Genomic DNA, 16805 nt, shown 5'->3' with positions numbered 1-16805 from the left:
TACATACCCCTATGAATGAATGAATGAATGATATTTGAACGTCCATGAGACTACAAATAGTCTATGGGACAATGTTGGGTCTATTCATGTAACAATGTTTCATGCATTGAATCTAAGTTAAAGTTGAATCTGCATCAAACAATAATTATATTTATTAATTTATTTATCAAACTACCTTTTTTATACTAAATTATAAAGCATTTAATTACTTTTAATATAAATATTTTATATTTAAATATAAATTGAGATATCAATTTTCTTCTTTCTACAATAATCTTTAAAAATTTCGTTATTTTTATCACAATCTTTAAAAATTTCACTTATTATTTAAATAATGTATATCTCCTTTCGGAAAATTTAAAAAACCTTAGATCCCTAAAATGACACTCAATCACAATACTCCCTCAATGTTGTTGTGTATGCTTTCTCCTTGTTCTCTACGATCATTTATATATTAATCCATTTTAGAGTTAATAATCCATCCACACATGCAATTTATTTTAAGTTTCCCATTACTCAAATTTAAAGTGGTACTCCTCATTACATCTTGTTGCATTGCATTAAATAATATGAAGGGAAAATGGATTATTTTTCTATCTCTCCTCATTCATTTTTCATTTTACAAATTTTCATAATATTTTTTCTATCATTAGTATTTTAATTTTAATTTTATTATTAATTTATTTTATTTTAACTTGTTCTTCATTAATTCTATATAGTTTTTTTATTATTATTTCTTTTAATTATTGTTAAAAAAATTCTTTATATGATCTAACAATGTAATGTTTTATGTTCTTCCATTTCTTTTTATTATCAATTTTAATTTCAACTTTACTAATTTTACATATTTTAACAACATGGAATGGTTAAAAATAGTAAAGTTGAAAATGCCAAGGCAAAATTCCTTATGATTGTTGAATGGATTGATTAAGATAACCAAAGTGAATGGACCTATTAGTCATGATAAGGAGAGGTTTGTCTTCTAGTGAATAATGAAATATTCTATTCTAGGAAGAAAAGAGTAACCATTCAGTAGTTGTTCAATTCTTACCATCATTTTACTACATATGCAATTGAGATCAACTCTATGGATGCTTAAGATTAATTGAATCTTAAGGCAACAATTATTGTCATCAATTCCGTTATAAAAAAATATAAGGATGCAAAAAGCAATCCTCTTTCCCCTCAACAAATAGATTATTAAGTCCCAGTTTGAATTATTTTTCACCTCTTGTAGAGCCATGTATACTTTATTTTCATTATTATAGAATTTGCAACCATAGATTACAATTACTTTTGTATGACTTCTCTAAAAATTTATGGTAATTATAAAATTTCTGAATGGTTTTATGGTATGCTTCCAAACCTAATTGGTATTTCCTAAAAATGTAAACACTAACCTCCAATCTAAGTTCCAACAAATATCGATTTCAATGTCACGTGAACATTCAATTCTATTGGAACCCAAATTCAAAACCATCCAACACCCAAATGGATTTTCTCATTCTTGAATTGAATTCTTTCCATCTTCTACTTTAATCATTCTTGGAGTGTGATTTGTTTTCAAGATTGAGATGGATTTTCATGTCTTGCGTTTCTTTTTTTTCAATCTTTCTAGGATAACCACTACGATGCATTTAATTAACTCACAGTTACATTGTGTTTTGCATGAGAGTTTATCAATAGTTGGTCAATGTTCTTTAGCAATCGAAGTTTAGTTCTATGCGGTTGAGTCTTCCAAGAATATGATTTGCACCGATGTTTTATCTAGGGTTCTATCAGAGATTCCAATTTCCATCTAAACACTCAAGATTCAAGAGAACAATGCCACATGGAGTTTCCACCTTACGACACAAGCAATTACCTTTACAATTTGTCATAGAGCATCAATGTAGATGTGTTTGATAAAAAGTTGCTATCGATCAATATGGGATACTGTAAGTGAGAAGAAAGTTATATCATGCCAAAACGTTAAAACAATAAGTGAAAAAAACTCATAATATGCAAATATATTATGCAAATTCGTGCTTTGTTAATGAGTTTCAAGGTTTCATTTTGAGAAACACATGTAAAAATTCAATTAATGAAGTTGAAGTGGAATGCTAACCTGGGATTACCGCTTCCCACATGGAGGTTCTTATAAGCTGTGATTGAGGCAAAATACTTATAGTTTTGCGGTGAGCTTAAGTCGATTGTAGATTCCCCGAATATTCGGGAATCCGACAGTCGGATTCCCGAATATTCGGGGAATCTGCAATCGACTTGAGGATGGCCATAGTTTTGTGAGGTGTTGTGGACGCAATTTATTAGGCGAGTCTCACTGTTATTCTCTCCAATGCTCCATGGCTCAAAGCAGGAGCGTCCTTCACATTCGTTATTGGGGAGTTAGCTCGATCCATGGTGGAAACAACGAGAGGGACCAAGTGGTTGAAAGCGTTTGACAAAATGGTAGTTTTCTAGCGATAAATTGATGCTAGAGGGAGGCGAATCCATCTTGACTCTCTACCATATGGAGGGCCCTAAAACCCCATATTCATCAAAACCTGCAGGTGTGAGATATTCAATAGTTATTGAAATTTATTGTTGTAAACATCAAGAGATCCACACAATCAACCAAATCTTTGGTCTGCAGATGCATTTCCTCTTGTAGAGGTCGTAATTCATTATCAATATTCACCCCCTTCAAACAATCAAGATTGTAACATGAATTCCCTTGCATACGTTGTAGGATTGTAATGAAAAATATTATAATTTTAATGCATATTAAGGATTGGAATAATTTTTTTACGATAAATATCATTAAAATTTAGTGCCACTGGTTTTGGGGGATGATGATGATTTCTAGTAGGTGACCTTAAGGTGGTGCTGCCAAAAACAGATGTAAGTTGCTTTAAATGCCAACACATGAAATTTTAAATAAGTTGACCCATCATGAAAAAGATGGATGATCATTTGTTTTATTTTGAAAATTTAATAAAAACACAAAAAAATAAACAGTTAACTTTACTATAACTGCCAAATTTTCCAAAAATTTGCAATATTTAAGAAGATAAGGATAACCGTTCATGCCAACACTGCAAACCAAGAAAGACAGTAAGTTGTCATGAGAAGAAGAGGATGAAAATATATATCTTCAGCATACTCGGCACTTAGAAGACGATGTTTTTGTTCAAAATTTGTGGTTGAACTACCCCATGTAGATATTTTTCATTCACCCTTTACGTCCCATGATCCACTCTGTCCAATTTCGTTTATTGTTGGACCAAACATGATGCAAGGAAGATGAAGCATTTGGTTTTAAAATTACTAAAATAATGAGAGTCTCATTAAGTTGCCATGTTGGCTTACTAAGTAGTGTGCAAGGCATTATTCGAGGATAAACTACGAACTCTTGAAGGAAAGATAAACAAGTTACTGGTGTCGCCAAAAATAGACGTAGGTTGCTACGTGACTGCGTCATCCTCGTCAGTCGCGAAGGTGACATCCCCAACCCCCTAGTAAAGGAATACCTATCGGCTGTACTTGTATCACAACAGTGAACAATGAATATGTCTTATAGATGCTCAGTGCCGATTGTCCTTTCGTGACGCACCATTTAGTGAGGAACTTGAGCATTTATGCCAACTCCAAGTAGATGCCAAATTGCCCAATGCCAAGGTACTGGTAGCTAGAAAATCTTGTGAAAATAAATAGGCATTAATGACACTTTAAAAAAATGGTTTCCCATCAAAAATACGTTTTCAACTGTTCCAAGCACATCCGGAAAGACAAGCATCTAAAAATTCTAGGTGTCGAATACGGGAAAAATGCCCGTCAAATTCCATCGTTGATCCTTGGGATTATTTCCTTGTGGACTTCATCAAAATAGGCATGGAGTTGGTTGTTAAAGACCTACAAGACCCTAGGAGACCTTTACACATAGCTTCCCACAAACTTCTCCAACTCTTCCCTTTGCTCTACAATAGAGGAGCTATTGCAAAAATCTAGGTTCCAAACTTCACTATGAAACATCCCACTGGTTAGGGCTTTTAATATGCCATGCCAATCCTACCTCCTTGGCTTCCACAGGTTGCAACAACTCTGTCCACACTAGGACACCTACATCACTTCATAGCAGGATCTGCTCCTAGTTGGAGTTCCTTCATGCCCAAGGCAACTCCAACAAATGGCTCCCAACAAACTGCAATGTAGACTGATCCAAATCCGGTCAAAGCAATGACCTAACACAAGACTTCACTAATGGAGAAAAATACATATTTCTGCACTGTTGTTCATGGACAGTATTCTAGTCACGAGTTAGGGCTCCCACTGTAACCTACATCGGCTCAACAATCATGCCCAAAACACACCTTAATTTATGCGGCCTGCTCTCCTCTCCAAGCTAGGTGACCTTCTTATTTGAGAAAGCACCTACAACTTCTTGTATAGGGTTGTTTGATCCTCAAAATAGAATCTACAGGCATGTGACCTATTCATAACAGAAAGTTCCCTTACTCATCCTATTTCAGGAAGATATACTTGCATTTTCAACCCCAGAACAATCCCTAATTATTGTGGCCCTCCAGCAAGATACCTTGGCCTCCCTCCAGTAGTTCAAATCCTCCTTCTTCATTGGTTTGCCTCTTCTTCCTGCGACCCTCAATAGAAGTACCCCTCTCCTCTTTTATTGCCCAACAAACCTGCTTCCAAGCCTCTCATACTTGGCCTCCCTCCACGTTGGAACAACCCTTCAAACAACCCTCAAAAGACTTATACGTAGCCTCTTTTCTTGTAGAATTTCTCTCCCATCTACGACTCGAGCTAGGGTAGGTATGCCAAGTTCCTTTAGTTATCAAATGAGCTCTTGTGTTGCCAAATTGGATGAGAAATAATCCTCCACAACACCTCTTATTTATACTAAATAAGAGGGCTTCCTCCAATGTCATTCTAGGGCTTTTACAATAGTCTCATGGCTTATTAACTCCAAGCCGACCTAGACATACATGTGCAAAACCCATATTTTGACTTCAAAAAATAATAACTCCATTTCTACAACTCGGAATTGGATGATTCTCATTGCACTATAATCGTCTCTCCGAGAGCTATCATCCTCATCCATCACATGTTGAAATGTGCTCATGGTTTTGGCCCAAATCCCGATGGGTGCGAAACCCCAAGCTTGGGTTTCAAGCCCACAAGCCTACTTGTGGCACTTTTCCCTCCAAACCCCAAACACTAGGGCTTGGAGTACCTCCCAAGCTACCCAAAAATCAACATGAGGTCCCAATTGACCAAAAGTTGGGCAAACCCATGTGGTGTGACCATGCCCATTACGTTGCAACTCATCATGGTGCCCCAAAATCATCTACTATGTGGACTAAGCAAAGTGGGTGCTTGTTTCAACTAGAGGAATGTCACATGATGTCATGGGTCTCTTGGGCGTGCATTGGCCTCGAGCTCTAGGGTGTTACAACAAAGAAGCCTTTGTCACATTAAACTTTATAATAATTTTTTTAACAACATTTAATAGATAGGTAATAAGTAATTTTAGTTTTAGGAGAGTAGACCATTACTTATGGGATTAAGGTTATATATTACTAAAAATTACATGACTCTAAGAAAAGTAATCTTCACTAAAACTACGAGGGATACTAACCTTTCCACAAATACTATTTAGGATAAAACTCTCTTCTGGTATTGGAGTAAAACCTACAACTACTTTTAACTGGATAAGAGCTTGTTTGTCTAGGACACAAGGAAACTCTACCCCCTCACTAGTGGGTCATTTCAAGTAACATGGTTTTACTTAGTCAAGGATGATGAGTAAACCTACATTCCAAATAAAAGGCAATGATGACTAATGTCACTATTAACACCATTGATTAACAACTAAGTTATGAAATATACACACACACACACACACATTTTGCAACAATAAAACAAAGACTTCGTTAATTTTTTCAAACAATAATCATAATCATAAAAAATGACATGGATAGACATTTAGGTGTTATATGTAGTTACATACCCCTATGAATGAATGAATGATATTTTAACGTCCACGAGACTACAAATAGTCTATGGGACAATGTTGGGTCTATTCATGTAACAATGTTTCATGCATTGAATCTAAGTTAAAGTTGAATCCATGCATCAAACAATAATTATATTTATTAATTTATTCATCAAACTACCTTTTTTATACTAAATTATAAAGCATTTAATTACTTTTAATATAAATATTTTATATTTAAATATAAATTGAGATATCAATTTTCTTCTTTCTACAATAATCTTTAAAAATTTAGTTATTTTTATCACAATCTTTAAAAATTTCACTTATTATTTAAATAATGTATATCTCCTTTGGGAAAATTTAAAAAACCTTAGATCCCTAAAATGACACTCAATCACAATACTCCCTCAATGTTGTTGTGTATGCTTTCTCCTTGTTCTCTACGATCATTTATATATTAATCCCTTTTAGAGTTAATAATCCATCCATAGATGCAATTTATTTTAAGTTTCCCATTATTCAAATTTAAAGTGGTACTCCTCATTACATCTGGTTGCATTGCATTAAATAATAAGGGAAAATGGATTATTTTTCTATCTCTCCTCATTCATTTTTTATTTTACAAATTTTCATAATATTTTTTCTATCATTATTATTTTAATTTTAATTTTATTATTATTTTATTTTATTTTAACTTGTTCTTCATTAATTCTATATAGTTATTTTATTATTTTTTTACAATTATTATTAAAAAATTCTTTATATGATCTAACAATGTAATGTTTTATGTTCTTCCATTTTTTTTTATCAATTTTAATTTCAACTTTACTAATTTTACATATTTTAACAAGAAGGATGGAATGGTTAAAAATAGTAAAGTTGAAAATGCCAAGGCAAAATTCCCTATGATTTTTGAATGGATTGATTAAGATAACCAAAGTGAATGGACCTATTAGTCATGATAAGGAGAGGTTTGTCTTCCAGTGAATAATGAAATATTCTATTCTTGGAAGAAAAGAGTAAGCATTCAGTGGTTGTTCAATTCTTACCATCATTTTACTACATATGCAATTGAGATCGACTCTGTGGATGCTTAAGATTAATTGAATCTTAAGGCAACAATTATTGTCATAAATTCCATTATAAAAAAATATAAGGATGCAAAAAACAATCCTCCTTCCCCTCAACAAATAGATTATTAAGTCCTAGTTTGAATTATTTTTCACCTCTTGTAGAGCCATGTATACTTTATTTTCATTATTATAGAATTTGCAACCATAGATTACAACTATTTTGTATGACTTCTCTAAAAATGTATGGTAATTATAAAATTTCTCAATGGTTTTATGATATGCTTCCAAACCTAATTGGTATTTCCTAAAAATAAAAATAAAATTAAAGTAGGTTAAAAAGTGTAAACACTAACCTCCAATCTAAGTTCCAACAAATATCGATTTCAATGTCACGTGAACATTCAATTCTATTGGAACCCAAATTCAAAACCATCCAACACCCAAATGGATTTTCTCATTCTTGAATTGAATTCTTTCCATCTTTTACTTTAATCATTCTTGGAGTGTAATTTTTAATCATTCTTGGAGTGTGATTTGTTTTCAAGATTGAGATGGATTTTTATGTCTTCCATTTCTTTTTTTTCAAGCTTTCCAGGATAACCACTACGATGCATTTAATTAACTCACAGTTACATTGTGTTTTGCATGAGAGTTTATCAATAGTTGGTCAATGTTCTTTAGAAATCTAAGTCTAGTTCTATGCGGTTGAGTCTTCCAAAAAAATATGATTTGCACCGATGTTTTGTCTAGGATTCTGTCAGAGATTCCAATTTCCATCTAAACACTCAAGATTCAAGAGAACAATGCCACTTGGAGTTTCCACCTTACGACACGAGCAATTACGTTTACAATTTGTCATAGAGCATCAATGTAGATGTGTTTGATAAAAAGTTGCTATCGATGAATATGGGATAACGGAGAAGAAAATTATATCAGGCCAAAACGTTAAAACAATAAGTGAGAAAAACTCATAATATGCAAATATATTATGCAAATTCGTGCTTTATTAATGAGTTTCAGGGTTTCATTTTGTGAAACATATGTAAAAATTCAATTAATGAAGTTGAAGTGGAATGCTAACCTGGGATTACCGCTTTCCACGTAGAGGTTTTCATAAAGTGGTGTGGACGCAGATTATTACGCAAGTTTCACTGTTATTCTCTCTAATGCTCCATGGCTCAAAGCAGGAGCGTCCTTCACATTCGTTATTGGGAGTTAGCTCGATCCATGGTGGAAACAACGAGATGGACCAAGTGGTTGAAAACGTTTGACAGAATGGTAGTTTTCTAGCGATAAATTGATGCTAGAGGGAGGCGAATCCATCTTGACTCTCTACCATATGGAAGGCCCTAAAACCCCATATTCATCAAAACTTGCAGGTGTGAGATATTTAATAGTTATTGAAATTTATTGTTGTAAACATCAAGAGATCCACACAATCAACCAAATCTTTGGTCTGCAGATGCATTTCCTCTTGTAGATGTCGTAATTCATTATCAATATTCACCCACTTCAAACAATCAAGATTGTAACATGAATTCCCTTGCATACGTTGTTAGATTGTAATGAAAAATATTATAATTTTAATCCATATTAAGGATCGGAATAATTTTTTTACGATAAATATCATTAAAATTTAGTGCCACTGGTTTTGGGCGATGATGATGATTTCTAGTAGGTGACCTTAAGGTGGTGCTGCCAAAAATAGATGTAAGTTGCTTTAAATGCCAACACATGCAATTTTAAATAAGTTGCCCATCATGAAAAACATGGATGATCATTTGTTTTATTTTGAAAATTAAAAAAAAAAACAAAACAAAACAAAACAAAACAGTTAACTTTATAACTGTCAAATTTTCCAAAAATTTGCAATATTTAAGAAGATAAGGATAACCGTTCATGCAATATTTAAGAAGATAAAGATAACCGTTCATGCCAACAGAGCAAACCAAGAAAGACAGTAAGTTGTCATGAGAAGAAGAGGATGAAAATATATATCTTCAGCATACTCGGCACTTAGAAGACGATGTTTTTGTTCAAAATTTGTGGTCGAACTGCCCCATGTAGACATTTTTCATTCACCCGTTACGGCCCATGATCCACTATGTCCAACTTCATTTATTGTTGGAGCAAACAAGATGCAAGGAAGATGAAGCACTTGGTTTTAAAATTACTAAAATAATGAGTCTCATTAAATTGCCATGTTGGCTTACTAAGTAGTGTGCAAGGCATTCGAGGATAAACTACCACCTCTTGAAGGCAAGATAAACAAGTTACTGGTGCCGCCAAAAATAGACATAGGTTGCTACGTGAACGCGTCATACTCGTGAGTCGTGAAGGTGACATCCCCAACCCCCTAGTAAAGGAATACCTATTGGCTGTACTTGTATCACAACAGTGAACAATGAACGTCTCTTATAGACGCTCAGTGCCGATTGTCCTCGCGCGACGCACCATTCAGTGAGGAACTTGAGCATTTATGCCAACTCCAAGTAGACGCCAAGTTGCCCAATGCCAAGGTACTGGTAGCTAGAAAATCTTGTGAAAATAAATAGGCATTAATGATGTTTTCAAAAAATGGTTGCCCATCAAAATACGTTTTCAACTGTTCCAAGCACATTTGGAAAGACAAGCATCTAAAAATTGTAAGTGTCGACCGGAAAAATACCCGTCAAATTCCATCCTTGTTCCTTGTATTATTTCCTTGTAGACTTCATCAGGCATGGAGCTGGTTGCTAAAGACCTACAAACTGGAGAAAAATGATTGTATGCATCATCATGTTTTAAATTCAAGTTCATGTAAGACTATGGCTCAGGGGAACAATGGCTTCACCTTTTCGTAGAGGAGTTTGTCAGCTTCTTCAGACGGCTAGATTTTTGCTTATGAGTCCAATTTTAAAGATATGCAGAGTACTAGAAATCTTCATCTTTCTTACTTAGATCTCAAAAGATATCAAGAACATACTCTGATTAAAGTTTGGTGGATTAATATTTTGCTTTCTACATAAAGATAATTGTACTATATAGTTGTTAATATTTGGCCTCCATATAGCCGAGCCTCTAAGAGATGAAATAACTTGTGGTTGTCCCCACTAGCCTAGATCTATAGGAATTGTTGTACCATAAAGTATTTTTCAGGATCTAGTTCCCATAGGGCCGAGCCTCTGAGGGATAAGATAATTAACAATTGTAACCACTATTATAAAGTAGTTGTTAATATTTGGCCTCCATATAGCCGAGCCTCTAAGAGATGAAATAACTAGTGGTTGTCCCCACTAGCCTAGATCTATAGGAATTGTTGTACCATAAAGTATTTTTCAGGATCTAGTTCCCATAGGGCCGAGCCTCTAAGGGATAAGATAATCAACAATTGTAACCACTCTCATAGATATGTAGAAATAAGTGAGTCTGAGCTTACATGCCTCTGTTCGTCGGTTTATTGAATTCCTCATAGAGCGATCGCTTGCATGCCAAAGTTTATTTGTTGTTATGAGTTAAAAATGACTCAACCCAATTACTATAAATTAGGCCCTTCAATTGTAATTACTATAAATTCAAATTTTAGAGTTAATAGTCAAAGTCCTTAGTTTCTGCCCTTCAATTGTAATTACTATAAATTCAATTGTAATTATTATAAATTCAAATTTTAGAGTTAATAGTCAAAGTCCTTAGTTTCTGCAGTTTGTGTATGCTCTCTTCTCGCACCTCAGTATGATCTTAGAGATCCAAAAAAAACTGTTCATTATAAAAAGTCTCTACATTCCATATGCTCTATCCTTTCTAAATGTCTGCAATCGGTGTATGATCTTTCACCTCATAGTAATCTTGAAGATCAAAAACAAAATTGCTCTTTTTTATATATATATATATATATATATATATATATCTTAGAATAATACTATCTTGTTTGTGTTATTGAACTTATTTGATCCTATTTCCTCATAATATATATATATATAAAATCTATACATTGCATATTACATTAAAAATTTAAAATAAAATAGTTATAAAATAGGTCAAAGAAAAATTCTATATGCACCAGTAACTACATGTATTATGGGGGTTTTAATAGAATTAAAAATATGAATATTTCTATCTATAAAAATATGAAATATATATAAAATATCAATAGTAACTATAAAGTATAACCCCAAGGGTTAGCTTAATTGGCCGAGTCCCTCTCGTTAAAACACCTTTGCTATTGAGAGGTCACAAGTTTAATTCTCTCGACGACCTAGGGGTTGGGCTCCATGATTACGCTGACACAAAGTGATCCCTTCGGTGGATATGCTTGGTACAAATATTTCGTAGAAATAGCTGTCACCAATCTCCAAAGTCCATGGACCATATTAAAAAAAAAAAAAATCAAAACAAAACAAACAAAAACAACAAATAACTATAAATTATAAATCATATTCCCATATAAATTAAAATGATAATAATTCATATTCATAACAATAATAGTTCATAATTTTATGTTTAAATTATAGTTTATAAACATCTAAAAACTTAATACTTGCAATAATATCTCTATATAACATATTTTACACATATCATATTAAAAATTAAATAAAAAAATTATAGAACATATTAAAAAAATACTATGAGCATATTCAGTTATAAATATTATTAGGGTTTTAATAAAATTTAAAATAAAAATATTTATATATATATATAAATGTGAAATTTATATATAATATAATTAATTCGGATAATGCATCATTTCTAGTTTGTCAACAATCTTTTTGGATCTTTGAAAATTAAAGAGAAGCATTTCAAGCATTAAGACGCACCGGGATTCTTAGATGGGTTGCCTTTTGAAAGTTCTGAAAAGGGGAAATTGTGATAAAGCAAAACAATATAAGCAATATACCTAGCGTTCGAGACTCTAGGCCAAGTTTGCCTATACTTATCATTCTTAAAACTAAAGCATGCATCCATTCACCTCCACCTTTGCCAGTCCATTACAATCCAGATTTGGGAACTATAAAGATTCACTCAATGTTCGTACATTTAGATACTAAACCCATTCAGATTCTTCAACAATCCCCCAGAGCTCTTGAAAAATTTAATAAAATTCATAGTAATCACCAGAAACCAATTGATTGAAGCATTGACTCATTAAATAAATTTGAACAAAAGAATAGACAAACGAAATATGTTGAAACTATCCAAGAAGAGCTTGATCATTCATTTATTTATGTCAAGCATTCACAGGATAGTTCAAAATTGATGCTATCCATGGACTGAGTCTTTTGATATTCTTCAGTCACTTCTACAAAGAAGAACCCTAACAAAGGAGGCCTTTATTCTCTCAAGTACACACAAAATTGTAAAACTTCCTCCTGTTACAGATCTCATGTATCATGAAACAGAATAAATCATGGCTGCTTTCAATGAGCCAACTTAGACATCTTTGACGTCAGTTCTCTTACAAGCTTTGCAGCAACCATTGCTGTCATTCCATCAACTGTGTCACGTTGTGGATTAAATTCCACAACATCAGCTGCCACAATGTCTCCTTGCAAATTTTGTACAATGTTCATGACATCACGAAAAGAGAGACCACCCGGTTCCAGGTGCGAGACTCCAGGTGCAAAAGCCGGATCAAGGCAATCCACATCAATTGAGATATAAACGCCTTTCACACCTTCCCCAAGTTTCTGCAAAAGAAATGGAAGATACATCATACAACAGAAGCTTTGGATAAGAGTTAAGCAATCAAAGCCATTAAAATGTCAACACTCATAGCCCCAATAAAGAGATGTGGATCAAGTACTTATAGAATTATTTTAAAATCAGTCTGCAGTTCTTATGGCACTGCAATAGACAAATATTTTTCCTAGAAGATTTATAATTAATATATAATATACATATATAAAATGGCAGCAAAGAAAGTAAAAATGAGATCTATGAACTGTTTTAGAGTTATGAACTTAGTTCATACATAATACCATCAATGTATCCATAAAGCCAAAATGTCAAAAGATACAAAAGGTAATATCATGCTTCACTGATTTGTAGTTAATAACCTAAAAGTCCATACACAATACTATCAATATATCTATAAGCCAAAATGCCGAAAATACAAAAAGTGACGTATCAATTTTAAGATCCAAGGTTAACACGCCCAATCCCCTGTTCACCAACAATTCTAAATTCTAATTTGAACCCAATATGGTTATGAGAAGCATGCCTGAAATCAAATGCAGACGCAAAAGTGTTACCATACCAGCCATAGAAATTGGAGCATCTCTCATAGCTAATTCATTATTCTACTAGAAGTCCCTTTAGATCAGCTTCTTGTTTCTGTAGATAAACTACAATGGACAGCAGTGCCATTAACTAATGGTTGACCTCAAACCGAGTGAATTATAACAGCATCAAAAATCTGTTGAATTTTCTACAAGATGTACAGTAGAAACCAATCTTCTGATCTCATAATTAGCACATAATAATCTTCATACAGTTTATCTTGTGCCACTGATATTATTGAGCAATTATACACATAAGATTTCAACAGTAATGCAGTGAAAACAGTAACATCATAAAGAGACAGCCATGCACAATAGAAACAACAAATTTACCCTAGGAAACCCAAACTTGGGAAAAAAACCAGCAACTTTTCTTCTAGGAAAAATTATTCTTCAGCTAGGTTTACAATTCCAAATTGTCTAGAAATCTGTGCCAAAATCCAAGTCCAAATACCAGTCAAATCTGGTCAAATTCCAGCCAGTCAACACTGGTCAAACAAGCCAATAAATCAAATCTGGTCAAACTTTTGATTTGGTCAACTTAGGCTTTGTGGTCAACTCGGACCTGTGGTTGATTCCTACAGTCAAACCTCAGTCAACTCTGCCTGTGGTCAAATCCGTATTGTGGTCAATTCTGGTCAGAAATCTGCGGTCAAAGTTCGCACGTGCAGCCTCCTGTTGCTCAGTCAAATTCAGTCAAATGAAAACTCTGTAAACTCGGTCTTGTTGAAATAGTCAAGAGACTAGCTCGGTCAGACTTCCAAATCTTCTTTGACTTTGCACATGTGGCTGGAATAGAGGAGAGATTATATGATGAACCTGAATTGGTCTAAGTGCAGCAGCACATCATGTATTTATGCAAGTCAAATGAGTTTGAATTTGACCAAGGGACACACCCTTTCATGGTGGGGACAAACTTCTTGAGCCTACATGATGCCCAAAATAAAATTTATTTTATTTTAATCTTCACAATTTTCCTACGCTGACTTAGGAGATCTCTTGGCATGCGGGAATACCTCCCAATGCTGCACAAAAAATCAACACTCCCTCTTAGAGAGGGAGGTATTCTCCTAGGCTGCAACATATTTCCCCTTAGCTGAAATTTCTCCATAAGATAAGTTCATGAGCTTACCACGTTGATGCATATCTATAGATAACTCCATCCTGAAGTGGGCAGTGTCTATAGATCACTCCATCCTGGAGTAGGCAATGTGAGTATCCAGGGCCTTTTACCTCTAGCCAAAGTCCTTTATGGCTTTTTAGGTAAACATATCAATCTCATCTGGTCAAAGTCCTTTATGACCCAACCATGTCCTTATGGCAGTCAATTGCTTCTGGCTTCTCAGGAGAGCATCTGCCTTTGGGCCATTCACCCTCAACCAAAATCTTCTATGACTTCTCAGGTGAATTACATCTATCTCCTCTGGTCAAAGTCCTTTATGACCCAACTAAGTCCTTCTGGCTTCTTATGAGAAGATTTGTCCAATCTTGTAATTGCCCTGGGCTATTCACCTCTAGTCAAAGTCCTTTATGACCCAACCAAGTCCTTTTGGCTTCTCAGGTGAATGTATCCATCTCCCTTGCTCAAAGTCCTTTATAACCCAGCCAAAATCCTTTATGGCTTTAGGAGATGGTCTTCCTAATCCTGTAAATACATCATCACTCTTTCAACGAGGGATACATTTTGTATCATGCCAAGCTTGTCTCTAAAGTACACAAAACTTCGCACTAGACAGAGGCTTGGTGAGAATGTCAGCAATCTGCTCATTTTTAGATATGTACTAGAGCTCCACTGCTCCTCTCAGCACCATGTCTCAGATGAAGTGATATTTGATCAAATAGTCATGTAAGAAGGTTTTGAAGCTACACTGCTTCACATTTTGCGACACTGGTTGTGATATACTCTACTTTTGTTGTCCTGAGTGCGACAGAAATCTGCTTCTGGCTAAATCAAGATATCATAATTGGTCCCAAGCTGAAGCAACACCCTGGTGTGCTCCTTTTGTCCTTTTACTCCCGACCTAATCTGAATCTGTATATCCTGTAACCTCACTTCACCACCTGAGACATCTCAAACCATATCTACTGTACCACGTCAGTATTTCAACCATGCTTTGCTACAACCCAATGTATCTGCCTCAACTCGACCATATATTGGCTCAGCGTGTTCAATGCAAAGAAAATATCAGACCTGGGGTTAACTAGGTAGATCAGGGATCCAATCAACTACATGTACATCGTGAGATCCACCAAATCTGAGTCTCCAGTCCCAAGAAATAGTGTATCTAGTGAGAATTCTTCATTTCAATCTTTGAGGCCAACTCCCTCTAACCCTGAAGCAAGTCTTCTTGTGGTAGTCCTTATTGCTCCCTTTGTCACGAAGGTAAATCGCCCTGCCACTACTGCTCCCTCTGTCACATAAGCAAGTCCTTTTGCCACTATTGCTCCCTCTATCATGTAAGCAATTCCTTCTACCATTGTTGCTCCCTCTGTCACATAAGCAGGTCCTTTTGTTGTTGCTTCTCCCTTAGTCATGTAAGCAACTCCTTCTGCTATTCGACATGGTCTCCTCAAATAAGGTATACTACTCCTAGACACCTTCTGTCTCTGAGCATCTTGACAATCTCAACCCATGACATCCTAGGAAAATTGCTCCTTCCACCTTGCCTGACGGTCTACCCCCTCGAAACTGGAAGCTCTTCCTTTCATATGGCATGATCCTGGATTTGCTAACGATATGTACAATTTATTCCTTTTGAACACCAATCACTTTGTTGAGTTTGTGCTTGAGCCCTTAGGTCATACAAAACATTGATAATCTAGTGATTGGAGCAAAACTATCCTTGTAGTCCACTCCCTCTTACTGGGGGAACCCTCTTGTCTAAAGCCTTGCTTTGTTCTTCCCAATGGTACCACCTGTTGCCTTTATCATTGTCTTGGCATCCTTCATGATGTACCTGCAAGCCTCATTTAGGAGGCCATGGAACACATAATCATAGCCCAACAAAAAATACATAGACAAGAGGTTGACCAAGGAATTAAAATAATAATAATAATAATTAAGGGATAAAAAGAAGTACTCATCTCTTGATTAAGAAGGAAACTACTGATGGCTGTAGGGAATTGTCAACTCACTTTTGATCTTTGCTTCCTTGCAAAAATCAATGAAGTCCATCTTCAATCTTATCAAGCTTAGGATCCTTTGTCTTCTTTTGAGGTGGATGCTCATCTTCATCCTCAACATCGGTTGTTGATGCATGCTTCTTTCTTTTCCTTTTCCTTTGCATGAACTGTAAGGGCTAGAGTTTCTTCATCTTGCAGATTCATTGAGCTATCTAGCCACACCAAAGGCTCAACAACAAGCTAGCATCAATACCAAGTCATTCCATATGCTATCAAGGAGATGAACCAAATGTGCATCACACAAACTCTACTTGCATCAGCACTCCAAGTCTTGCTCTAGGGTTTAATTCCACAAACCCT

General features: G+C 34.8%; 1 protein-coding gene across 1 annotated transcript in view; it reads right to left on the bottom strand.

Annotated features, from left to right (window-relative positions):
- Positions 1-12229: 12229 nt before the first annotated feature.
- Positions 12230-16805, bottom strand: part of LOC149267303 (arginase 1, mitochondrial-like) — a 137113-nt gene continuing 132537 nt past the window's right edge. The window contains exon 7 of the mRNA XM_089432097.1: positions 12230-12731. Within this exon, the coding sequence (XP_089288223.1) occupies positions 12462-12731 (270 nt within the window). The 3' untranslated portion in view covers positions 12230-12461. The remainder of the gene's footprint in view (positions 12732-16805) is intronic.

The sequence above is a fragment of the Pinus tabuliformis genome, chromosome 6 (genome assembly GCF_031772625.1).
Source record: "Pinus tabuliformis cultivar Carrire ecotype Pingquan chromosome 6, CPIR1, whole genome shotgun sequence".
Lineage (NCBI taxonomy): Eukaryota > Viridiplantae > Streptophyta > Pinopsida > Pinales > Pinaceae > Pinus > Pinus tabuliformis.
This window is presented reverse-complemented; position numbering and strand designations above follow the sequence as displayed.